Raw genomic sequence first — 26220 nt, forward strand, 5'->3', positions numbered from 1 at the left:
GGGGAAGAGCAAAACTAGAGGCCATCAATATAAGATAGTCACCAAGAAATCCATTCGGGAATTCAGAGGAAACCTCTTTACCCAGAGAATGGTGAGAATGTGGAACTCGCTGCCACAGGGAGTGGTTGAGGCGAATAGTATCGATGCATTTAAGGGGAGGCTGGACAAACACGAGGGAGAAGGGAATAGAGGGTTATGCTGATAGATTTAGATGAGGAAAGACGGGAGGAAGCTCGAGTGGAGCATAAACACCGGCATGGGCTGGTTGGGCCGAATGGCCTGTTTCTGTGCCGTATATCCGGTGTAATCCGGTGTAATTCTTTGCAAAATGGTAAATACTTGCTATTTAAATTTGCTTTTTTTTTAATATTGTGGGGGGAAGGCCGGGACTGGGCGGGGCCAGTGCCGGAGGGGCGGGGCCAGTGCCGGTGGGCGGGGTGATGCGGGGCGATGGCGGGGAGCCGCCCCTCCCCGGGCTCGCTGTTTCTCTCCGGCTCGGCCCTCAGTCTAGGCCTCGGACTCGGACTCACGGCGCTCAGCCTCTCGCGGTACCGCCGCCACCGCGCCGCCGCCCGCAGCCTGCAGGTCAGCACCGCGCGGGGAGCGGGAGATACTGGGTCTCGGCCTCGGCCCCGGCCCCCGGGCCTATGAGCCGCCCCAGCGGTGCTGGGGGCAGGGCCCCGGGGCGGGGCCGGCCGACGGATCGAGTGGGCGTGGCTCCAGTGGGTTGGGGCCGGCCTGTGTTGAGTGGGCGGGGCCGGAGTGTGGGCGGGGCTCCTGGACAATGGGCGGAGCCCCGTGATGTGGGCGGAGTCTGTGCTGAGTGGGCGTGACTCTGAGACAGTGGGTATGGCTCTGGGGAGGGGAGGGGCTCTGAGACAGTGGGCGTGGCTCTGGGGGAGGGGCAGGGCCGGGCCGGGCCCAGAGTGTGGGCGGGGTCTGTGCTGAGCCCCGCCCTCCCTGAGCTGAGAGCGGTGGATCCCAGTTATACCGCTGGCTGTGGTCTCACTGTCAGGGACCCCGAGCTCCCGGAGGCCTGTCACTTTAATTCTCTGCTCCACTCCTACTCAGACCTCACCGTCCTCGGCCTCTTGCATTGTTCAACTGAAGCTCAGCGTATACTCAAGGAGCAGCACCTCATCTTTCGATTAGGCACTTTACAGCCTTCTGGACTCAACATAGAGTTCAACAATTTCAGATCATAACCTTGGCCCCTATCACATATATATATTTATATACTAGCTGGAGTGCCCGTCGGTGCCGAGGGTTTTTTGAGTGTTGTTATGAAAAAAGTAGAAATAATTTTTATATATATAGATGAGTTTGTCTGTCTTTGTGTGAGAAGGAGAGAGAGAGAGAGAGGGGGAAAGAGAGAGAGAGAGGGAAGGAGAGAGAGAGGGAAGGAGAGAGAGAGGGAAGGAGAGGGAGAGAGAGAGAGAAGGAGACGGAGAGGGAGCGAGAGAGAGGGAAGGAGAGAGAGAGGGAAGGAGAGAGAGAGGGAAGGAGAGAGAGCAGAGAGGGAAGGAGAGACAGACAGAGAGGGAAGGAGAGACAGACAGAGAGGGAAGGAGAGGGAGACAGAGAGGGAAGGAGAGAGAGAGAGAGGGAAGGAGAGAGAGAGAGAGGGAAGGAGAGATAGAGAGAGCGAGGGAAGGAGAGAGAGAGAGAGGGAAGGAGAGAGAGAGAGAGGGAAGGAGGGAGAGAGGGAAGGAGGGAGAGAGGGAAGGAGGGAGAGAGAGAGGGAAGGAGAGAGAGAGGGAAGGAGAGAGAGAGGGAAGGAGAGAGAGAGAGAGGGAAGGAGAGAGAGACAGAGCATTTATTGCCCATCCCTAATGGCCCTTGAGAAGGTGGTGGTGAGCTGCCTTCTTGAACTGCGGCAGTCGATATGGTGAAGGTACTCCCAAGGTGCTGTTAGGTAGGGAGTTCCAGGATTTTGACCCAGTGACGATGAAGGATCGGCGATATATTTCTAAGTCAGGATGGTGTGTGACTTGGAGGGGAACGTGGAGGTGGTGGTGTTCCCATGCTGCTGCCCTTGTCCTTCTGGAAGGGGTCGCGGGTTTGGGAGGTGCTGCCGAAGAAGTCTTGGCGAGTTGCTGCAGTGCATCTTGTAGATGGTACACACTGCAGCCACGGTGCGCTGGTGGTGGAAGGAGTGAATGTTTAAGGTGGTAGATGGGGTGCCCATCAAGCAGGCTGCTTTGTCCTGGATGGTGTCGAGCTTCTCGAGTGTTGTTGGAGCTGCACTCATCTAGGCAAGTGGAGAGTATTCTATCACACTCCTTACTTGTGCCTTGTAGATGGTAGAAAGGCTTCGGGGAGTCAGGAGGTGAGCCACTCACCGCAGAATACCCAGCGTCTGATCTGCTCCGCTCCCCAGGGAGCCAGCAGTCTGCAGGCTCAGCATCACTGTGCCAGTCTAGTGCGACAGTACGTGTCTTATAACAGCGTCTTGTACCCGCCGAAGCCTCCTGAGTGCAAGTCCTTTTGCGGCTGCACTGCGTGAAAATAAAGCACAATGCTTTATGCAGCAAAGAAGGATATTTGTCTCCACATTGGGCAAGTGCCAGCGCATTGAAACCCCTTCCAAAATTTGAGACGTTTAAAAAAAAATCCTTGAATATTCCAATTTTCCTTATAATGGTTATATCGTTCCTTCTGGGTAAATGAAAATATCTTACAGAAAGCTACTTGTGATGCTGAGTCATACTGTACGTATGACGTATACATAACTAAATGCAAAATAAATTGCATTAAGATGGGATCTCTGTTTTTGTATAGTCGTGTGAAATTGAAACCTTTTCTACTTTAATCACTCGAGTCATCTTTTTGTAAAATCGAATTTTTGAACAATGCATTCGAAAGGACAAATTCTTTTCACTCTTGTGTCACTAAGTTATTGAGATGGCTCCAGGCACCCGGAATTGGCCAGTGAGGTTCAGGTGTTGATGGAGACCAGATATACCTATTGGGTTAAAGTTGGTTGGAGGAGGGCAGCGTCTGGTAGCCCAGGTCAGCTTGCAGTAGGTCCTGTAAACATAGAAACATAGAAGATAGGAGCAGGAGTAGGCGATTCGGCCCCTCGAGCCTGCTCCGCCATTCAATGCGATCATGGCTGATCATCCAAATTCAGTACCCTGTCCCTGCTTTCTCCCCACATCCCTTGATCCCTTTAGCCTTAAGAAATATATCTAACTCCTTCTTGAATATATTTAATGAATTGGCCTCAACTGCCTTCTGTGGTAGAGAATTCCACAGGTTCACCACTCTCTGGGTGAAGAAATTCCTCCTCATCTCTGTCCTAAATGGCTTACCCCTTATCCTTAGACTGTGACCCCTGGTTCTGGACTCCCCCGCCATCGGGAACATCCTTCCTGCATCTAGTCTGTCCAGTCCTGTTAGAATTTTATAAGTTTCAATGAGATCCCCTCTCATTCTTTTAAACTCCAGCGAGTATAAGCCTAATCAACCCAATCTCTCCTCATACGTCATTCCTACCATCCCAGGTATCAGTCTGGTGAATCTTCGCTGCACTCCCTCCATGGCAAGAACATCCTTCCTCAGATAAGACGACCAAAACTGCACACAATACTCAAGGTGTGGTCTCACCAAGGCCCTGTACAACTGCAGCAAGACATCCTTGTTCCTGTACTCGAACCCTCTCGCTACGAAGGCCAACATACCATTTGCCTTCTTAACCACCTGCTGCACCTGCATGCTTACCTTCAGCGACTGGTGCACAAGGACACCCAGGTCTCGTTGCACTTCCCCTTCTCCCAATCTATTGCCGTTCAGATAATAATCTGCCTTCCTGTTTTTGACACCAAAGTGGATAACCTCACATTTATCCACATTATCATGCATCTGCCATGCTTCTGCCCAATCACCCAACCTGTCCAAATCATACTGGAGTTTCTCGGCATCCTCCTCACAGCACACACGCCCACCCAGCTTTGTGTTGTCTGCAAACTTGGAGATATTACATCTAGTTCCCTCGTCTAGATCATTAATATATATTGTGAATAGCTGGGGTCCCAGGACCAATCCCTGCGGTACCCCACTAGTCACTGCCTGCCACTTGGAAAAAGACACGTTTATTCCAACTCTTTGCTTCCTGTCTGCCAACCAGTTCTTTATCCAAGTCAATACCTTGCCCCCAATCCCATGTGCCTTAACTTTACACGCTAATCTCTTATGCGGGACCTTATCGAAAGCCTTCTGAAAGTCCAAATACACCACATCCACTGGTTCTCCCTTATCTATTCTACCAGTTACATCCTCAAAAAATTCCAGTAGATTAGTCAAGCACGATTTACCTTTTGTAAATCCATGTTGACTTTGTCCGATCCTGTCACTGTTTTCCAAGTGCTCTGCTATTACATCCTTTATAATGGACTCTAGCATTTTCCCCACTACCGATGTCAGGCTTACCGGTCTATAATTCCCCGTTTTCTCTTCAGGAACACTCCAGTGTGAGACTTGTAAAATCACTTAGACCCATGGTATCCCTAACTACAGTATAGCTTCCTACTTTGAATTATATATTGTACTTGTTTTTAACATTATTACCATTAGCTTACAATAATTAAGTCAAAGGTGCTCCTGTTGGGGACTGACCTGCAGATGCTAGGACAGTAGCAGCTTCGCTCCATTCCTGCTCTGGGCTTTTTGATGGAGAGGGAACAGAACTGAATTCCAAGCTGGGTCAACATCTCACAGCTGGGGAAGAGAAGGGCCAGAGACAGCAAGCCGGCCGAGGACACAGGTCAACCTTATGGGTACTACTGGTCCACAGGGCGAGCCGATAGACTGGGTTTGTAACTGTGAATCAGTCATTATGAGAAAATCTACTGATGTGCTATCACTCGCAGACCATGGCCACAATCTTCTAACCTTTACAATTCTACAGAAAAAACGTTATATAACATACATAAATTCACCAAAAAGCTTGAGAAGCGGGGCGACATTGCTGGTGGGGTGTTATAGAACAGTGCTCAGTGGCACCGTTTCAACCTGAATTCATCGCAGGACAGTTGTTCTCCCAAGGCGTAGATGGACAACTGTTTCTGTTTCCCAAAGAAATGAAGCAGACAGATCGTCATTTACTGTATGCTGGTGGAATGTTTGAAAATATTTTGTTGATCAAAAGCTTGAATCTTGTTATTTAGTTTTATTGTATTTGATAAGTTTCTTTTGTATTAAATGAGCATTAAATATAAAAATTAAAGATTCTAACACCGCCACCCCCCCCCCCCAGCCTGTGATTAGGTAATGTGGGCTAAAACAAATGGTTGTGGAGCACTGCGAATATTTAGTTTTTGCCACTTTGTAAATGTTAACCTGAATACAGTTAATATCTACCAATTTCTTTCAAACAGAGCAATTAAACAAATACCTCCCTATCAGTAGTAGGGAAAATTCTAGAGTCTATTATAAAGGATGTGATAACAGGACACTTAGAAAATATCAACAGGATTAGACAAAGTCAATATGGATTTATGAAAGGGAAATCGTGTTTGACAAACCTACTGGAGTTTTTTGAGGATGTAACTGGTAGAATAGATAAGGGAGAACCAGTGGATGTGGTGTATTTGGATTTTCAGAAGGCCTTTGATAAAATCCCACATAAGAGGTTAGTGTGCAAAATTAAAGCACATGGGATTGGGGGTAATATACTGGCATGGATTGAAAATTGGTTAACAGACAGGAAACAGAGTAGGAATAAATGGGTCTTTTTCGGGGTGGCAGGCGGTGACTAGTGGGGTACCGCAGGGATCAGTGCTTGGGCCCCAGCTATTCACAATATATATCAATGATTTGGATGAGGGAACCAAATGTAATATTTCCAAGTTTGCTGACGACACGAAACTAGGTGGGATTGTGAGGAGGCTTCAAGGCAATTTAGACAAGTTGAGTGAGTGGGCAAATACATGGCAGATGCAGTATAATGTGGATAAATGTGAAGTTATCTACTTAGGTAAGAAAAACAGAAAGGCAGAGTATTATTTAAATGGTGATAGACTGGGAAATGTTGATGTACAAAGGGACCTGGGTGTCCTTGTACACCAGTCACTGAAAGCAAACATGCAGGTACAGCAAGCAGTTAGGAAGGCAAATTGTATGTTGGCCTTCATTGCAAGAGGATTTGAGTACAGTAGCAAGGATGTCTTAATACAGTTATACAGGCCTTGGTGAGACCACACCTGGAGTACTGTGTGCAGTTTTGGTCTCCGTACCTAAGAAAGGGTACACTTGCCATAGAGGGACTGCAGCGAAGGTTCACCAGCCTGATTCCTGGGATGGCAGGACTGTCGTATGAGGAGAGATCAGATCGACTGGGCCTGTGTTCACACGAGTTTAGAAGAAAGAGAGGGGATCTCATTGAAACGTATAAAATTCTGACAGGGCTAGACAGACTGGATGCAGGGAGGATGTTTCCCCTGGCTGGGGGGTCTAGAATGAGGGGTCACAGTCTCAGGATACGGGGTAGGACATTTAGGACTGAGATGAGGAGAAATTTCTTCACTCAGAGGGTGGTGAACCTGTGGAATTCTCTACCACAGAAGGCTGTGGAGGCCAAGTCACTGAATATATTTAAGAAGGAGATAGATAGATTTCTAGACACAAAAGGTCTCAAGGGGTATGGGGAGAGAGCAGGAATATGGTATTGAGACAGAGGATCAGCCATGGTCATATTGAATGGTGGAGCAGGCTCGAAGGGCCGACTCCTGCTTCTATTTTTCTATGTTTCTATTTCATTACACTACATGGAGCTACATGCTTTACAAGACGGGTACTCTCTAATGTTGAAATGGAGTAATTTCAATGACTGGCAGTCTGGACAGCCGTATTTACAGTCTAGATGTGTTTTTTTAATTTTTAGGAAGCACCAAAAATTCCTTTAGATCAAGATCTCAAGACTGTTCTGCTGAATGCGCCAGGAAAATGTCTTCCGTATGCTGTAATAGAAGGTATGTTTATGGCTGTCTCTCAATACATGCAGTGTTAATGCATTTGAATCATTGATGGGTGAGATGTAAAATGTAGTATTTCACTTTGCACACTGAATAAAACAGTATAGTTTTGCACCAACGAGAGAATCATTTGGCATAGCAGCTGTAGTCTTAGCTGGCACATAGGAACAGGAGGAAGCCATTCGACCCCTCGAGCCTGTTCCGCCAGTCAGTGTAATCATGGCTGATCTGCGACCTAACTCCATATACCTGCCTGTGTCCCATATCCCTTAATACCTTTCGTTAACAAAAAGCTATCAATCTCCGATTTAAAATTAACAACTGATCGAGCATTAATTGCAGTTTGCGGAAGAGAGTTCCAAACTTCTACCACCCTTTGTGTGTAGAAGTGTTTCCTAATTTCACTCCTGAAAGGTCTGGCACTAATTTTTAGACTATGCCCCCTAGTCCTAGAATCCCCAACCAGCGGGAATAGTTTCTCTCTATCTACCCTGTCTGTTCCCCTTAATATCCTGAAAACTCCGATCAGATCACCCCTTAACCGTCTAAATTCTAGGGAATACAACCCTAATTTGTGTAATTTCTCCTCGTAACAACCCTTGAAGTCTGTATCATTCTGGTAAACCTACGCTGCACTCCCTCCAAGGCCAATATATCCTTCCTAAGGTGTGGTGCCCAGAACTGCTCACAGTGCTCCAGGTGTGGTCTGACCAGGGTTTTGTACAGCTGCAGCATAACCTACCCCCTTGTATTCTAGAACTCTGGATATAAAGGCCAACATCCCATTAGCCTTTTTGAATATTTTCTGTATCTGTTCATGACATTTTAATGATCTATGTACCTGAACCCCCAAGTCTCTTTGGACATCCATGTTTTTAGTTTTTCACCATTTAGATAGTACTCTGTTCAATCTTTTTAGGTCCAAAGTGGATGACCTCACATTTGCCTACATTGAAATCCATTTGCCACAGTTTGCCATTCACTTAATCTGTCGATATCCCTTTGCAATTTTATGATTTCAGCTACACCGCCTACAATGCCGCCTATCTTTGTGTCATCGGCAAATTTGGATCTATGACTTTCATCATCTAAGTTGTTAATAAATATCGTGAATAGTTGAGACCCCAACACAGATGCCTGCGGAACACCACTAGTCACACCCTGCCAATTTGAGTTCCTGCCCATTATCCCTACTCTCTGTCTCCTGCCGCTCAGCCAATTTCCTAACCAGGTCAATAATTTTCCCTCAATTCCGTGGGCTTCTACCTTAGATAACAGTCTCTTATGTGGAACTTTATCAAATGCCTTTTGGAACTCCATATAAATAACATCCATAGATATTCCCCTGTCCACTACTTTAGTCACCTCTTCACAAAATTCAATCAGGTTTGTCAGGCATGACCTACCTTTCACAAATCCATGCTGGCTCTCTCTGATCAACTGAAAATTTTTGAGGTGTTCACTCACCCTATCCTTAATTATAGACTCTAGCAATTTCCCCACAATAGATGTTAGGCTAACTGGTCTATAATTCCCTGGTTTCCCTCTCTCGCCAGTCTTAAAAAGCGGAGTGACAGGCACAAAAAGGACGGTTCCTGAATCTGGAGAACTTGGAAGATTATAGTTCGGGCACCTGCAATGTGCTCACCTACTTCCTTTAAAACCCTAGGATGGAAACCATCTGGCCCTGGGGATTTGTCACTCTTTAGTGCCATTATTTTCTTCATTACTGTTATTTTACTTACGTTAATTTTATTGAGTCCCTGTCCCCGATTCAATATTAGTTTCCTTGGGATTTCCAGCATGCTATCCTCCTCTTCTACTGTAAATACTGACGCAAAGTAATTATTCAACATGTCCGCCATTTCCCCATTGTCATTGGCAATGTCATCACTTTCAGTTTAAGGGGGCAACATTGCTCCTGACCACCCTCTTTTTCCTAATGTAACTGTAAAAAAATTTCATATTGATTTTGGTATCCCTTGCAAGTTTCTTTTCATACTCCCTTTTTGTAGCTCTTACTATCTGTTTTGTGACCTTTTGCTGTTCTTTATATCTTTCCCATTTGCTAGGATCTGTGCTATTTTTTGCATTTTTGTATACCCTTTCCTTTAGTTTTATGCTGTCACTTACCTCTTTAGTTGTCCATGGCTGGGTTTTTTTGGCAAGCGCAGCTCTTGCCCCAACTGGTTCTGTATCACATTAAATTCTTTTATAAACATCTCCCACTGATCTTCTATCATTTTACCCATTAACAGATTTGCCCAGTTTACTGTGGACAGTCTCTGTCTCATCCCATTGAAGTCGGCCTTACCTAAATCTAGAATCTTAGTAGCTGTTTCGCGTTTCTCTCTTTCAAATGCTACATTGAACTTGATCATGTTATGATTGCTATTGGATAAATGTTCGTGGACCCGATGGAAGTGCCGGTTTCTTGCATGCACAGCGCATGCGCGGGAAACCGGCATTTCCTCCAAGGGGCTCAGAGGTCCAACGCGTGCGCGCAGGACTCTGCGCGCACGCGTTGAACTTCCTTCTTTTTTACAGGTTTGCCCGTGTGTAAGGGCCTCAACTTTTTACGAATGTAAAAAGGAGACGTAAGGACTTGATTCTTTAAGGTAAGTGGTCTATTATTTAAAATTATAACATTTTTTCCACAGCTTTATTGTTTTCAAGGACTTTACAGTAAGGTAAGTGTATTTTTAGACCCGATTTAAAAAAAAAAAAAAAAAAAAAAAATTTTTTAAATTTGAATAATTGTTTAAAATAGTTTTTTAAAAGTTATTTATAGTTCATTTAATTAGTGGGATGTTTTTTAAAATTTTATTTAAAGTTTAAGTAGTGTTTTGGGCGCCCGTAGTTTTCATGAGTTTGACAGTTCTTACTATCAAACTCATGAATGAAGTTTTCCCTCCCCTGATTGGCTGCCCAGTGCTCACCTGATCCCAGCCGGCACATCGAACTAACTACGCCACTGGATCAGGCAAGCACAGCGCGCTGACAGCTGAACCGGGCCAGTGACAGGAATTCCAAGCAGGCCCAGGCTTCAGCTGTCGGCGCGCCGGGTAAGTGCACATCGGGGGCTTGCACGCGCGGCAAGCCCCCGAACCTAATTTCTGGACCAATGTCTAATATGGCTTGCCCCCTTGTTGCCTCTAGGACATACGGTTATAGGAAACTATCCCGGACACATAAAAGAAATTCACTATCTTTCTGACAGGTGCTGGTCTGCTTTTCCCAATCTATATGAAAGTTAAAATTCCCCATTAAAACCACTCTGCCTTTGCTACACGCTTGTCTAATCTCTGCATTTATACAATCTAGCACTTCAGAGCTGCTGCCAGGGTCCTATACACAACTCCCACTACAGTCTTAGATCCTTCCCTATTTCTTAATTCTACCCATAAAGTCTCCACATTGTTTTAATGAAATCCTAAAATTGTCCTTGAGCCACCTTGGTTGGATTGCCTACTAATATAGATGAAATCCACAGCCTAGATACCGTGCAGTTCTAACTAGAAGAGATGGTTGGCGGTGAATGGCCGATAAGAATCCAGCTCATGACCAGATCTTGCTCTGAAGGTCCCATTGAGGTTCTTTTGATCTCTCATTCCATAGTCTCAACCTCATAGTTCCAACCCTCCCATTTCACGCTGGCAATATTTTCTTTCCCTCGTCAGTTTAACCTGCCGTGCTTCCCCCCTCTAATCTGGTGAAGCTGGTACTCTGCTTCCATTACCCCCCTCCCCCAGCCCATGCAAGTTGGTAGTCTTTCCACCCCTCCAGAGTTCATGCAGACACGCTTTGCCTCCACTCCTCGGTTAATGCCAAACTCCCCTTTTTTCCCCCCAACCCACTGTACTGCTCTCGGCTTCTCTTCTTTTCCTCCCCCCAATGCACCACTCAGCTTCTACCCCTTCTCCCTCCCCTTCATTGCCGTGCATTACCCTCTTTCACTGCAGCCACTTTGCCCTGCCCCTTGCCATCCATTCTGCCCCCCTCCCCACCCCCGCCTCCAGTGTACAGAGGGCACTGACAGCGGCTGAGGAGAGGAGTGGGGTCGGTGCCTTAGCCATCAAACTCGTAAGGTGTGGAACTGGGGGTAAGTGGGACCCAGCACAGATTTTTCATCACCAAATGCTCACACTGACCGGATCCCCTAACCACTGACCATTGATTGGTATTAAGTATGATTCTATTTTCAATCCCACTATTCTGCTGTGATCTTAAAATGCTTGGAACTTGTTGCTTCATTTCAGAACGGTGCCATTATATCTCATCAGTTTAACATTCGGTGCCTTTGGCTTCAGGTGAGGCTCTGAGTCAGTGCAGCTTCAGGGCTGAGAGAAGACTGGAGAGCAATGATTGTGTAACTCCAATAGGCTGCACTGAGTAAAAGCTCCAAAAGGAGCATTGTTGCTTTGCTTTCTTTGTTAGGCGATGGGTCTGTCAGGGTATAGATTCTTTGTTAGGCGATAGGTCTGTCACAGGGTATAGATTCTTTGTTAGGCGATGGGTCTGTCACAGGGTATAGATTCTTTGTTAGGCGATGGGTCTGTCAGGGTATAGATTCTTTGTTAGGCGATGGGTCTGTCACAGGGTATAGATTCTTTGTTAGGCGATAGGTCTGTCACAGGGTATAGATTCTTTGTTAGGCGATGGGTCTGTCAGGGTATAGATTCTTTGTTAGGCGATGGGTCTGTCACAGGGTATAGATTCTTTGTTAGGCGATGGGTCTGTCACAGGGTATAGATTCTTTGTTAGGCGATGGGTCTGTCACAGGGTATAGATTCTTTGTTAGGCGATGGGTCTGTCAGGGTATAGATTCTTTGTTAGGCGATGGGTCTGTCACAGGGTATAGATTCTTTGTTAGGCGGTGGGTCTGTCACAGGGTATAGATTCTTTGTTAGGCGATAGGTCTGTCACAGGGTATAGATTCTTTGTTAGGCGATGGGTCTGTCACAGGGTATAGATTCTTTGTTAGGCGATGGGTCTGTCACAGGGTATAGATTCTTTGTTAGGCGATGGGTCTGTCAGGGTATAGATTCTTTGTTAGGCGATGGGTCTGTCACAGGGTATAGATTCTTTGTTAGGCGATGGGTCTGTCAGGGTATAGATTCTTTGTTAGGCGATGGGTCTGTCACGGTATAGATTCTTTGTTAGGCGGTGGGTCTGTCAGGGTATAGATTCTTTGTTAGGCGATGGGTCTGTCACAGGGTATAGATTCTTTGTTAGGCGATGGGTCTGTCACAGGGTATAGATTCTTTGTTAGGCGATGGGTCTGTCACAGGGTATAGATTCTTTGTTAGGCGATGGGTCTGTCACAGGGTATAGATTCTTTGTTAGGCGATGGGTCTGTCACAGGGTATAGATTCTTTGTTAGGCGATGGGTCTGTCAGGGTATAGATTCTTTGTTAGGCGATGGGTCTGTCACAGGGTATAGATTCTTTGTTAGGCGATGGGTCTGTCACAGGGTATAGATTCTTTGTTAGGCGATGGGTCTGTCACAGGGTATAGATTCTTTGTTAGGCGATGGGTCTGTCACAGGGTATAGATTCTTTGTTAGGCGATGGGTCTGTCACAGGGTATAGATTCTTTGTTAGGCGATGGGTCTGTCAGGGTATAGATTCTTTGTTAGGCGGTGGGTCTGTCACAGGGTATAGATTCTTTGTTAGGCGGTGGGTCTGTCACAGGGTATAGATTCCACAGAAAGAATGGAATCAAAGGAGAGATGAGGGGAAATCTTTTACACAGCGAGTTGTTATGACCTGGAATGCACTGCCTGCAAGAGAAAGAAAGACTTGCATTTCTATAGCGCCTTTCATGATGTCTCAAAGCACTTTACAGCCAATGAAGTTCCATTTGAAGTGGTGTCACTGTTGTAATGTGGGAAACACAGCAGCCAATTAGCGCACAGCAAACTCCCACAAACAGCAATGTGATAATGACCAGATAATCTGTTTTTATTATGTTGGTTGAGGGATAAATATTGGTGAAGAGTGATGAAGAAATATTGATAGAGTGGTGGAAGCAGATTCAATAGTAACTTTCAAAAGGGAATTGGATAAATACTTGAAAAGGAAATAAATTGCAGGGCTCTGGTGAAAGATTAAGGGAGTGGGACTAATTGGAGAGCTCTTTCAAAGAGCCAGTACACGTACAATGGGCCGAATAGCCTCCTTTTGTGCTGTAAGACTTTACGATTCTTACATAGTATTTACAGCATAGAAACAAGCCATCCGGCCCAACAGGTCCGTGCCGGTGTTTATACTCCACACGAGCCTCATTCCATCCTTCCTCATCTCACCCTATCAGCATATCCCTCTATTCCCTTCTCCCTCATGTGCTTTTCTAGCCTCCCCTTAAATGCAACTATACTATTCGCCTCAACCACTCCCTGTGGTAGCGAGTTCCACATTCTCAGCCCTCTCTGGGTAAAGAAGTTTCTCCTGAATTCCCGATTGGATTTATTGGTGACTATCTGATATTTATGGCCCCTAGTTCTGGTCTCACCCGCAAGTGGAAACAGCATCTCTTTGTCGACCATATCAAACCCTTTCATCATTTTAAAGACCTCTATCAGGTCACCCCTCAGCCTTCTCTTTTCTAGAGAAAAGAGCCCCGGCCTGTTCAATCTTTCCTGACAGGTATAACCTCTCAGTTCTGATATCATTCTAGTAAATCTTATTTGCACCTTCTCCAGTGCCTCTATATCCTCTTTATAATATGGAGACCAGAGCTGTTCACAGTATTCCGTGTGATCTAACCAGTTCTATGAATGAAACAATATTAAAGAGAAATAATCCCAATGTTTTGCTCCATCTACTGGTTATCTGCTGTCAGTGCTGTTCATTCTGTGACTTTCTGATCCACTCAACGTGTAGATTCCTTTATAGAAACCCAGAGTCTCTCGGGTTACTGGCAGCTTGGGTCTCCTAGTAATGTTACCAGGTATATGGCCACTTGGTTATAAATCTAAATGTAGGGATACTTGTCTCTTCAGGCACTTATTAAACCAATATTACATTTTGGTTAAGTGTTGATTTGTTGGGAATTGAACCCATTACAGGTATAAGTGAACACAGTGAAATTAGTTATATCAGCTGTCCAACACTGTCCATATACTGTATGTTAATTGAAGTACTGTAATATTCTTGATTGCAATTTAAAAGAATCTTGGCTGGATCTTAACACAGGCCCAGATTTTGCGGTCAGTGGCGAAGGAGCGGCACTCACCAGTCTTAATAAACAGGAGCAGGAGTCGGCCATTCGGCCCCTCGAGCCTGCTCCGCCATTCGGCCCCTCGAGCCTGCTCCGCCACATGGCCCCTCGAGCCTGCTCCGCCACACGGCCCCTCGAGCCTGCTCCGCCACACGGCCCCTCGAGCCTGCTCCGCCACACGGCCCTTCGAGCCTGCTCTGCCATTCAATGAGATCATGGCTGATCTTCTACCTCAACTCCACTTTCCTGCACTATCCCCATATCCCTTGATTCCCTTAATATTCAAAAATCCATTGATCTCTGTCTTGAATACACTCAACGACTGAGGCTCCACAACCCTCTGGGGTAGAGAATTCCGAAGATTCACCACCCTCTGAGTGAAGAAATTTCTCCTCATCTCAGTCCTAAATGGCCGACTCCTTATTCTGAGACTGTGACTCCTGGTTCTAGACTCCCCAGCCTGGGGAAACATCCTCCCTGCACCTACCCTGTCAAGCCCTGTAAGAATTTTGTATGTTTCAATGAGATCACCTCTCATTCTTCTAAACTCTAGAGAATATCAGCCTAGTCTACTCAATCTGTCCTCATAGGACAACCCCCCCATCCCAGGAACCAGTCTGGTGAACCTTTGTTGCTCTTCCTCTACGGCCACCTTGTTGACAGCTGCCCACAGAGTTTTCCGGGCTTTTGAGCAGAGACTTGCTCTAATCCGTCGTCTGTTCCGGCGTGGCACCCTCTACAGGGGATCTGTGACATCTGTGGACAGGGAAAGAAACAGTGAGACTCTTCAACCAATCAGATTGAAGAATCCTCACTGAGACACGCAGAGTCCAAACCAAGATATACAAATTAGATTTAAATCATGCACAGAAAGCAAAATAAAGATTGGGAAATACAGATGGGGTTAAGGGAGAGAAAATAGACAGACAGAATTTTTTTTTTTTAAATCTGCAACATTAATTTTCTTAGGGAATGAGTCTCCACACTTGTAAATTAATTTTTCAGGGCCAGAAAGGTTGTTCAGCAGTATTATTATGCCGTTAAAATCTCACTCCTGAATGCACTAGCCTTATTTCTGCTGTCTTTAGTGAGCAAGTACCCCAAGTTCATGCCATTGCAGTGATTTCAGTGCCGAGTCTATCGGCGGATTGCAACAGTGTACCCTGTGGAAGAGCGGGGTATTGCTGTCCGATTTACCCTGTAATAACGGCAAGCGCCGACAGCCTCACTGATATTATTAACGCAAAATCCGGGCCATTGTATTTGTGCAAATAGCTGGCAATTGTAATTATAATTATAGACTCATTGTTTTGCTTTAGGTTTGGTTATGTCTACCAAAGAGACCCTGAATAGCCAGTTTGTGGATGGTTGCAAAGGAGTGATACAGCGACTCGTTTTACAAGAGCATAAAATGGTGTGGAATCGAACCACCCACCTCTGGTAAGTTTGTAATGTACAAAGAGGATCCATAATGTCAGGCAGAAGAGGCATCAACCTGAAACAGTAACTCTGTTTCCCTCTCCACAGAAGCTGCCTGATCTGCTGAGTATTTCCAGCATTTTCTGTTTTTATTTTAGATTTCCAGCATGCGCAGTATTTTACTTTTGAACTAATATAATTGGTCTTCTGGTACTTTGGGATTCTGTGGTCACACTGCTTAAAATGTGATCTGGAGCCTTGTATTCTTGCACATGCACAGTGATTTATCCCGTGCTATAAGTCAAGTGAGCTGAGCCGCTGCCCTAGTCTCGGAACGCTTGATGTAGTCTCACCATTTTAGATTCCTCCATAGAAGCTGTGCCAGACCCAGAAATGACATCAGAAGAGGACATTTGATGGAATGCAGTACCTGCAGCCAGCTTGGTGGAATTTTTGCTAATGGATTCATTTTAAAAATGGTACAGTGAAATTTCCATTACACACGCTCTGATGATCTACCAGACATTTTGCAGGACAAAGCTTTGCAGACATCACTTCATTGTACAGCTTCTTCTGTTTGTGTTTCAGCTCCATTTCTTTGTTATTTGTATGGCATTCCTTTCCCATGCTTAGGGTAATAACTGCATAAGACCAATACTTGGGACTTTTGAATTATCCGCTAATGTGTATTATTGTCTGAGAATGGGGTCCCTCCATTTTTGGTGGGGAAATTAAGATTTCACTGTGCCATGATTTAGAGACGAAGATGCCCAGTGTAATTTTATTGATGTGGTTGTTTGGGGTGAATACAGAGATTTAAAAGATAATTTCGCAAAAGAGTAACTGTGTGGTTATTGTGGGAGGTTTGCATTCCGTTGAATGCTCTCTTCTACTTTACAGCTTTATTCTTGCGATTATTTTGAAATATTCATTCACCTTGATGCAGCTTTTATTTCAAATCTGCACTACCTACCCATGCCAGCATTCTTAGTTGATATGCTGAGAGTGGCTCAGTTGCTATCACTTTGGGTTTTGAGTCAGTAGATTGTGGGTGCAGGCGCCATCCAGTGTTCCCTCGTGGGTTCGGCATTTAAAAATGGGGCAAAGGAGAGATGGGCAGATTTAGTGTTTACACATTTTAAATTTTATAATTATATTAAATGCTTCTTTTACTTAAGGATAATATTAGAGTAATAAAGTTACTTTTAACATTTGAATAGCTTTATTTCTGTAAAATTAACATTTGTTTTAAAGCATCTGGTCAGGCTTTTCCAGAGAGGTTCACAGGCTGACTTGACTCGTAGCCCCCTTTATTTGCCATGGAGCCACTCTGAGTGGCTGTCAGTGAATGAAGGACCCTATTCGGGTGTCTCCTTGTCAGTAAATCATTTTAGAAAAACTTGACAAAGAACTTAAAGCTGAAATTGGTATTTTCTTCTTGGAAAAAATTGGGAGTACATTGAATAAAATGTCTTGTGGGCTAAATGAAACTTAAGAGACTTGCACAGTGGACAGCAATCCTGCACGTGCCAGAGCTTCTGCTTGTATTCCTTTATCTGTAGATTTAACTGTGTTTGCTTTCAACAGGAATGACTGTGAGAAGATTATTCATCAAAGAACTAATACTGTACCCTTTAATCTTGTGCCTACTGATGGCAACCCTAACATATCGGTGAGGGTGATTAAACCCTTGGAGTCATCTGAACTGGACCTCGAAATGGTGTATAAAAAGTTTCACCCAGCAGTGCAGACATTTACGGATATGCTTGGCCATTACGTTAGTGGTGAGCGGCCAAAGGGGATCACAGAGACTGAAGAAATGCTGAGAGATGGAGACATAGTAACAGGGGTTGGGGAGCTTGTATTGGACACTAGCTTTATTAAGCTACAGCCTCCAAAACAGGGGCTGCAGTACTACTTGAGTAGACTGGACTTTGAGTCCCTGGTTCGAAAGCAGGAGTCCAGGGTAAAGCTGTGGAAAATTCTGACACTGTTGTTCGGAATTACAACTTGTGCAACCTTATTTTTCATATTATGGCGACAGTATAAATGCTACAAAATGGAATGGGAGCAGTCAAGGCTGCAGAGAGAAATGTTGGCAATGAAGAAACAGCATTTGCAGGAGCTTAACCTAACTGAAGATGAGGTCCCACAAAATGTCTGTGCCATCTGTCTGACCAGGGACCGGTCCTGTGTCTTTCTGGAGTGTGGGCATGTCTGCTCTTGTGCTGATTGTTATGAGGCCTTGCCTATTCCTAAGAAATGCCCCATTTGTAGAAATACTATCTCCAGAATAGTCCCATTATACAATAGTTAAATATTCACATGTTTATTTTTTATAGCTCTTTCTATAATGAAAATGCATTGTGGTAGGAAACTAACTGCTTTCATCCTTCATCTATGGTATAATTAGTTTGTGTAAAAACTGATGTGGAAATCTATGTTTAGTAGAGTTACAGTTCTTAATTTATCTGTTATTTGGCTTTTTCTTCTACATTTTCCATCTCCCTTTGTTTATCATCATACGTTGCTGAAATGCAGAATTAATATTTAAATTGCTAGGTATGCATCCCATCATTATGGCTTGCAGTTAGAATTTGGGATGTTTAATGAAATTATATTTTATCAATAAAATATCTTTTCATCCGTGACACGGCCCCACAATATAGCTTGTGTAAGTACTGCAAATTGCAGTGTTTTGCCCAAAAACTATTAGAGCACCTGGGAAGGGCGATTGACATTTTATCTTTCAAAGCCAGGCATCACATGGCCACTCTGATCCTGGCTGGTTGAACATTTTCTTTTGTCCAGAATGTTTTATTTAAAGAGAGAATCCTGATGGGCTCACTGCTGATGTGCTGCATTGCCAGCTCGAGTGAATTGGTTTCTGAACTAGTGCCAGCAGCATCTTTAAGAATTGCTGTTAATTTTGCCAAATACACTTGCTGATCAATCTGCTTCAGTATGAACCAGGCTCTTCTACATAATGGGTTAATCTCAAGAGGTTTGCATAAAATACTCACCCATTTTTGCCTGCGGTTTTTGGTATATTGATCTGATCTTATTAAAGGAAGACAGCATTGCTAATGTTGGCTTGTAGCAGAAATTCAAATCGGTCTATTTTTAATCATGCATTTTACTGTCTGTTACTTTACTTATGGGGTCTGGTTTTCCTTCCTGCACTACGATAAGTAAGTTAAGGATCCATTTTGACATAACTGGTGCATTCAACATATTTTTGTGGTGGTTTTGATTGTTTCTGGACTGGATTGTGTTTATTAAAGATATGAAGAAAAGATAAGTGAACTTTATTTTTAAAATAGTGACAAAATACTCTTGTTTTTAAACCAAAGATGCAATAGCTGGTGAGTGTAATGTCCCACAAAGCTATCAATCAAGCAATGTGTTTATTAATGGCTTTATCATCATTGAGTGGAGCATAAACACCGGAATGGATTGGTTGGGCTGAATGGCCTGTTTCTGGGCTGTGTATCTTGTGTAGTTGGATGAAGATATGTGAATTATGATGTTTTTTGATATATATTTTGTATGCAGTGCTGAAATTATGAATCTCAGACCTGAGATCCTGTTCAGGTTAGAAAACCTAATTTCATTCCCAATCGCTGTTAATGTAAGGATGATTTAACTTAAAATTGTTTCCATCATACTGCAGGAAATTTGGCTCAATTCTGTAAACACAAAGCAAGCACTCAATAGTTGAGCTTAAAAACAGCATGAGCTGATTTCCTGTGTAGCTATGGGAACGGCATTAAGGCACACCCACCCCCCTTTGTAAATGGCAAATAGTGACCTTGAAAATCTTGGTGAAAAAGGCATATACTTCCCACAAGCAAAAGAGGGCAAACATTGAGCACTTCAATACCCTTGGTGCTGCTTAATTATATACATAGAGAACTTAAAATGCTGATTTAGAAGTTACATTGAATTCCCAAGTGCATGATTATTTTCTGTTCACAGCCCACTGCATATTTATCATGCTATAATACTATTTCATATTCCAGTGTAATGCAGTGCCTGTAATGTGCCCATATCTCAAACAACAGCTTTTCTAGGGCATAGGTGTCAGCCAGTAGCTCAGTGGGTAGCACCCTCGCCTCTAGAAGGTTGTGGGTTCAAGTCCCATTCCAAGACTTGAATACAAAAATCTAGGCTGACACTCCAGTGCAGCACCAAGGGAGTGCTGCACTGTCAGATGTGCCGTCTTTCGGATGAGACGTTAAACGGAGGTCCTGTTTGCTCTCTCAGGTGGACGTAAAAAATCCCATGGCACTATTTCAAAGAAGAGCAGGGGAGTTCTCCCCGGTGTCCTGGGCCAATATTTATCCCTCAACCAACATCACTAAAACAGATTATCTGATCATTATCACATTGCTGTTTGTGGGAGCTTGCTTCTCTTCTTCTTCTTAGGCAGTCCCTCGGGAGCTTGCTGTGTGCAAATTGGCTGCTGCGTTTCCTACATTACAACAGTGACTACACTTCAAAAGTACTTTGGCTGTAGAGCACTTTGGGATGTGCGGTGGTCGTGAAAGGCGCTATATAAATGCAAGTCTTTCTTTATAACTTTAAAATTAGAGCAAGGCCGTTCAGGAATGATGTCAGAAAGCACTTCACACACAGGGTAGTGGAAATCTGGAACTCTCCCCAAAAAGCTGTTGAGGCTGGGTGTCAATCGAAAATTTCAAAGCCGAGATTGATAGATTTTTGTTAGGCAAGGATTTTGAGGGTTACGGAACCAAGGCAGGTAGATTGAGTTAAGATACAGATCAGCCATGATCTAATTGAATAGTGGAACAGGCTCGAGGGGCTGAATGGCCGACTCCTGTTCCTATGTTTTCACCATGCAAGGCTTCTTATGAGGGAATCCAGGAGTAGGAACTATGAGCAAGTTCCTGAATTTTCAGTGGCAAACTCGTTGATAATCTCCACTGCTGTGCTATTTTAACAAAAAAAATTGAATTTAAATGGGCAAATAAGGAAGGACAAAGTTGAGTTTAAAGTGGAAGAAACATTTTGGGCTGGATTTTCATTGAGGAGGCGGGACTACAACTTTCGGGGTTGTAGTCCCGCCTCCATCGAGTTCTAGCCAACCCACGCGATTTTGACTTGATTGACCTTGTTGAGCCCACCCAGCGGGCTCAGCAGGCCAATTAAGGGCCACCTGGCAACAGGTGACGTCACAGATTGATATTTCATCTGTCAAGACCTTTTGACAAATGAAATATCAGCGTTCGACAGCTGTTTGAAGCTGTCAAAAACTGACAATCTGTACTCTAAGTTAATTCCTTCCTCTCAGGCTGATTTAGAGATCTCTCCGGAACAGAAAGCTGAATGCTGCAATTTTTGACAGATCGCGGCCATTATGCTTTCTGTGCCGGTGAGATGAGGGACTCCTGAGACCTGAAGGAAGGAAGGCTGTAAAGGTAAGTAAAGGTATGTAAAACTTATTTAAACACTTTAGACACACCAAACACACTTACCTTTGCACTCATGCACCCATCACTCACCTGAACACCGGACATCTCGACCCCTCCAAGCCCTTCAGCCCGACGGCCCACCTCCTCTAACTTGACGTGGTTTGGAGCCGTCGGGAATCCCACACTTCAACATTAAAAATAGGGATTAGGCTTAAAACTGCCTGTTAACTACCTGTTAACAGGCAGTTAATTGGCACTAATCCCCTTCCAGCCTCGGGGAGGCGGGTCCCAGTGCTGGGTGGATACCCACCTCCTATGAAACTGGCACGGAGGCGGGTTGGGTGCGGGATGGGTTCGTGCCCCCCGATTTCGGGATTTTAACCCCCCACACGCCTCCAATCCCGCCTCCATGGCCCAATGAAAATCCTGCCCTTTATCTGCATTTATCCTCCACAAAACCGAGTGAATGCAGTGAGGATGTGGTTCTGTGCGGGTGAAAGCCTTTGGGCCACAAGCCTTTACTCCAGTGAGAGAACATCGACACAGTGCTGCAGAGGGGATCGTTTCCCAGCGGCACCGTCTCACACAATGGAAGGTAAAAGGCACAAAACCTCCCAGTGAAAGCTGGCGGAGGGGAGTTTATTGTGAGGACAGAAGGAGTCCCTGAGAAACCAGTGCAGACTGGCTGCTTGTATATATGCAAAATCTGGAAAACTGAATGCAGAATTAGTGATTTTTTTTTTTAACAGGCATAAAGAATATTAAAATTTTGGACACTTAATAGTGTTGTTTAGATGTATTCAGAAATATGATGGAATAAGCTTCAAGATGCCAATATTATGTTGTATTATCCAAAAAAAACTAAAGGAAAGATGAGCATTCAATGTATTATCATTTCCTCAATTTTGATTGCAATAATCAAAAATACAAGAATTCTCCTTTAAGGGATCACTCCCTGGATGGCTGGACGTGGCTGGTGTTTAGCCGTGACCTATAGATGGGTGAGCCCTTTGTGCTATCCATGCATGAGTGAGAGGATTTCATTAGCATCCAATTATCATGAAATTTACCATTTAAATGTAGCTCTCACGTGTTCAGTGCACTGCACACAATCGCTGAAGAGCCAGTGAATGCCATTAATGGCCTGTTTCCTGTCTGCAGGATACTGGTGGCAACATTCCTGCAGCTTTGGGAATTCTAGCCCACAATATCTGGAAAAAAGGCTTTTAAAGAGGATGCAATTTATTCAGAAATTTTCAACCTTTACTAGAAAGCTGCTTTTCTCAAGTTGATAGCTGTAGAATTGTACCTGCAATTTAATATATCACAGATATTTATTTTGCTATTATACTTACCTGTAGGTGATGCTGCGATAGGGGGTATTGATGCTAAACTGTGCCAGTGTTCGGAACACCATAATGCTTTACATCATAGTTCCTTGTCTGAAGGAGAGTCCAGGAGAAATTGGTACCTGTTCGGAAATGATTAAATCTTGCCCATGCAGGTAGGCACAAACAAAACACGGCCTCCTCCAATTTGGAAAAATCGTGGCTCATGAACACTCCCCCCCACCCCCCCCCCACCCCCAAATTTCCTTCCTGCCTTGCCTTCTCTGAGGTATTTTCCTGCCACCCGAGATGGTTTCCTTGCTTCGCCCTTCTGCGGCTTTGCTTGACCTAGTGACCGCTCGTGGTCTTGACTCTGTGCGCAACTCTATGGGAGATTGACTAGTAATAATAAAAAGAATTAACATATTGGCCAAGTCCTTTCGCTGTCTGGCATTGTGCTAAGCATCCAAGTACTAGTAGGAAGACCTGCGGCTGATTCCCAGAATCACTGCAGCACAGTGGCCCTATTGTATTTTGATTACAAGCTGTTTGGAGGCTGTGACACTGATTGGGGATAGGGTGAGGTTATGTTATTGGCGTATTGACAATGTTAGTCAGTATTGTTACTATCCTTTGTGTGTTCTTATGTATCGGTTATGTGATGAAAGAATCCAAAAGCATATTTTCAGATCCTTAATGGTTAACCTCCTCTCCACACACAGATCTAATGTTAAACCTACATGGGCCTAAATTAACGTGCTTACACAAGGGAAGCATGTCAATCGATATTAGTGCAAATCTGCTGTGTGCTTCATATGATACACATTCTCTTTGGGGAAAAAAAAACATAATTTGGACTGGTTCTTAGGCCCTTAGGAAAGCATCAATGAGCCTCCAAAATATGGAAAAAAAAACTCTGCCTTTGAACTTGCTCTGTTAAATCAAAGAAAGCAGAACAAAGTTAAAATTCCTGTCTCCTACAAAACTAATTCAAGGTCAGAAAAAAAAGAACGAGACCAAATTGTAGAAAACCTCAGAAGAATGTGATTAAACGAGTGGCCGGATAAAGTGATTGACAGAATTAATAGTGACTGATAATAAACAAGCTGAAAAGACAAGTTGTTCCAACAACCTTATCTCACATTCACTCTCATGCTTCCCAAAGAATACATCAATGGATCACCTTGCCCTTGATCAAGAACTAAGGCACAACATCACCAATTACACAGTCATATATATATATTTTCTGAATGTAAAATACATGAGTAATGGAATATTGAACATTAGACTAGACTGAAACATTTGAGCCCAGCATTGCAACAGCCTGAGACACAACAAAAATGGTTTTAAAACCCTGCCTATGATTAAGGATTTACAGCCCATTTTCAAAATGATTTTTCTATTTCCTCCTGTTCTGTCTCAGCAGTTCAGGTAACCTTGTAGCCACTATTGAACCAGCAGTAGTTTTATGCCAAGCTCATTAATGGTACCACTATGAATGTCTTTATTGGAATCCCCCTATATTTGTGTTTGCTGGAAGAGGAGGAATGCTAACAGACTGATGCCTTGTAAGTCAGGTTGCATCAGAGGGGCTTGGCACTCACCAACATTTACAGACCAAGACAAACATGCCTCCTCCTGTCAGAGGAGCAGTGCTTGTGCAGGCTGTGAATCACAAGGGAGGTAGTGGTTGAGCGGTGCCACTTGCTGCAAACTGATCTGCAGCCACCCTCATCCAAAGGCACAGCCCGAGCAGTGGCAGTGGAGGAATCAGCATTTAACTTCCATGGGGTAGCATTTCTGTAGGGGTTTCCCCAATCTCCCTCCATGACTTTAACAGATGATCAGTGGATCCCTGGAGGAACAGCATTCCACATCGGAAGAACTTCCATGGAAATTTGTGGCAAATATCTCCAGATCATTCTAAGGTGGCACTGGTGACAACACCTACATTAATCAATCCACGATATATAGATGTATAAAGCAAGTGACAGATGTTTTTGTTTGCTTGAGAAGCCAATTTCATCTCCAAGGACAACTGACAACAGCATCAGAGTGTTGGCAGGATTCCCAAAGGTCCAGGAGTTACAGGTTGCACCCATGTGACCATAGATACTCCCTTGTATATTTCCACTACCTACGTGAATCAGAAAGGTTTCTACTCTCAGCTCATTTGCAACCTTCAGTACTACATTATGCAAGTTAATGCTGGTTTCCCAGGCAGCTATCACAATGCCTTAATTTTAAGGCAAGCTGCTGTCCCGCCAATATTGGACCCAAAAAAACAAGTCTCAGGATGTCCTGAGCATTCACGTCTATCCTCATGGATCATGACACTTCTGTAATATCTTAAGACACCAGCTGAATGCAGGTCTAATGAGGCGCGTGCATCTACCCAAGTAATCATTGAATGTACCATTGGCATCATATCCCTGGAGCTGCCAGTGGCGTGAATCCATCCTGCAAGGCAGTGCCGACATGTTCAACAAACAGCTTGGCATAGTCCCCAATGCATGGTGCTCAGAAAGCATCCTACTTTTGAAGACAGGTCTTGTGACGTTCATCTCCCCAGGTTTATCGGCTGAGGAGTAATGCAATGTCGACGATGGGTTTCTGCACCACCACTTGCTCTTGTTTATTCGAGCTGTATCTTAGCCAGTGCTCCTCCCTTCACCTCACAATCTAAATCCCCAACATTGATTAGTTGTAAGGGGAAAGCACTCCCAGAATGCAGCTAAGATAAGGATCAATCAATAGATGGATTCAATAAGGCCTCGAAGATTAAATATGGGATGCAGATTTGTGTCAAATCCAACTGAATAATGATTCCCAACATCAGCTTTCAAACTCCCTGGGTATTGCTGTTATATTATCACATTGCAGATTGTGGGATCTTGCTGTGTGGAAATTGGCTGCTGTATTTCCTACATTACAACAGTAACTACACTACAAAAGTATTTAATTGGCTGTAAAGAGCTTTGGGACGCCCTGAGGTGGTGAAAGTATAAAGGCAAGTTTTTCTTACTTCTATTGATTCCACATTGATGTGAAATGGCTTCAGCTGCACATTGATGCAGAAGTGGCAGTGTCACCAGGGAATCAGATACCAGGCTGCCTCCTGACCGCACTGTTGCTGACCGGTGTGAGATCATCTCTAGTATGTTGTCTCTTGTAGCTTGGGCTTTGCACCACCAAGCACTTTATAAACTTACTTTTGTATCAGTTGTGTAGGAGTGATCCCATGTTCTTGCCTTTCCCCCCCTAACCTTAAGAATCATAGAATGGTTACAGCACAGAAGGAGGCCATTGAGCCCGTGCCGGCTCTCTGCAAGAGCCCTTCAGCTAGTCCCACTCCCCCGCCCTTTCCCCGTAGCCCTGCAAATTTTTTTCCTTCAGGTACTTATCCAATTCCCTTTTGAAAGCCGTGATTGAGTCTGCCTCCACCACCCTTTCAGGCAGTGCATTCCAGATCCTAACCACTCTCAGTGTAAAAAAGTTTTTCCTCATGTCGCCTTTGGTTCTTCTGCCACTCATCTTAAATCTGTGTCCTCTGGTTCTCGACCCTTATGGGAACAGTTTCTCTCTATCTACTCTGTCTAGACCCCTCATCATTTTGAACACCTCTATCAAATCTCCTCTCAATCTTCTCTGCTCTAAGGAGAACAACCCCAGCTTCTCCAGTCTATCCACGTAACTGAAGTCCCTCATCCCTGGAACCATTCTTGTAAATCTTTTCTGCACCCTCTCTAAGGCCTTCACATCCTTCCTAAAGTGCAGTGCCCAGAATTGGAACCAATACTCCAGTTGAGGCTGAATCAGTGTTTTATAAAGGTTCATCATAAC

At 44.3% G+C, this 26220-nt stretch overlaps 1 protein-coding gene across 1 annotated transcript; it reads left to right on the forward strand.

Moving 5' to 3' along the window:
• Positions 1–418: 418 nt before the first annotated feature.
• Positions 419–18915, forward strand: mul1 (mitochondrial E3 ubiquitin protein ligase 1). Its single transcript, XM_085967541.1, has 4 exons — positions 419–585; positions 6884–6971; positions 15515–15635; positions 17202–18915. Exons 1-4 carry the CDS (start codon positions 451–453, stop codon positions 17929–17931), a joined length of 1074 nt encoding a protein of 357 aa, XP_085823667.1. The 5' UTR covers positions 419–450; the 3' UTR covers positions 17932–18915.
• Positions 18916–26220: the final 7305 nt, after the last annotated feature.

The sequence above is a fragment of the Somniosus microcephalus genome, chromosome 25, assembly GCF_052327205.1.
Source record: "Somniosus microcephalus isolate GS21.2 chromosome 25, FLI_Smic_1.0, whole genome shotgun sequence".
Lineage (NCBI taxonomy): Eukaryota > Metazoa > Chordata > Chondrichthyes > Squaliformes > Somniosidae > Somniosus > Somniosus microcephalus.

Excerpts from the sequence above, each read along its gene's own strand:
- mul1 (XM_085967541.1), top strand. The coding sequence starts at position 451 with ATGGCGGGGAGCCGCCCCTCCCCGGGCTCGCTGTTTCTCTCCGGCTCG. Across the intron at positions 586-6,883 it reads CCGCCGCCCGCAGCCTGCAG|GAAGCACCAAAAATTCCTTT; the intron begins GTCAGCACCGCG and ends TTTAATTTTTAG. Across the intron at positions 6,972-15,514 it reads TCCGTATGCTGTAATAGAAG|GTTTGGTTATGTCTACCAAA; the intron begins GTATGTTTATGG and ends GTTTTGCTTTAG.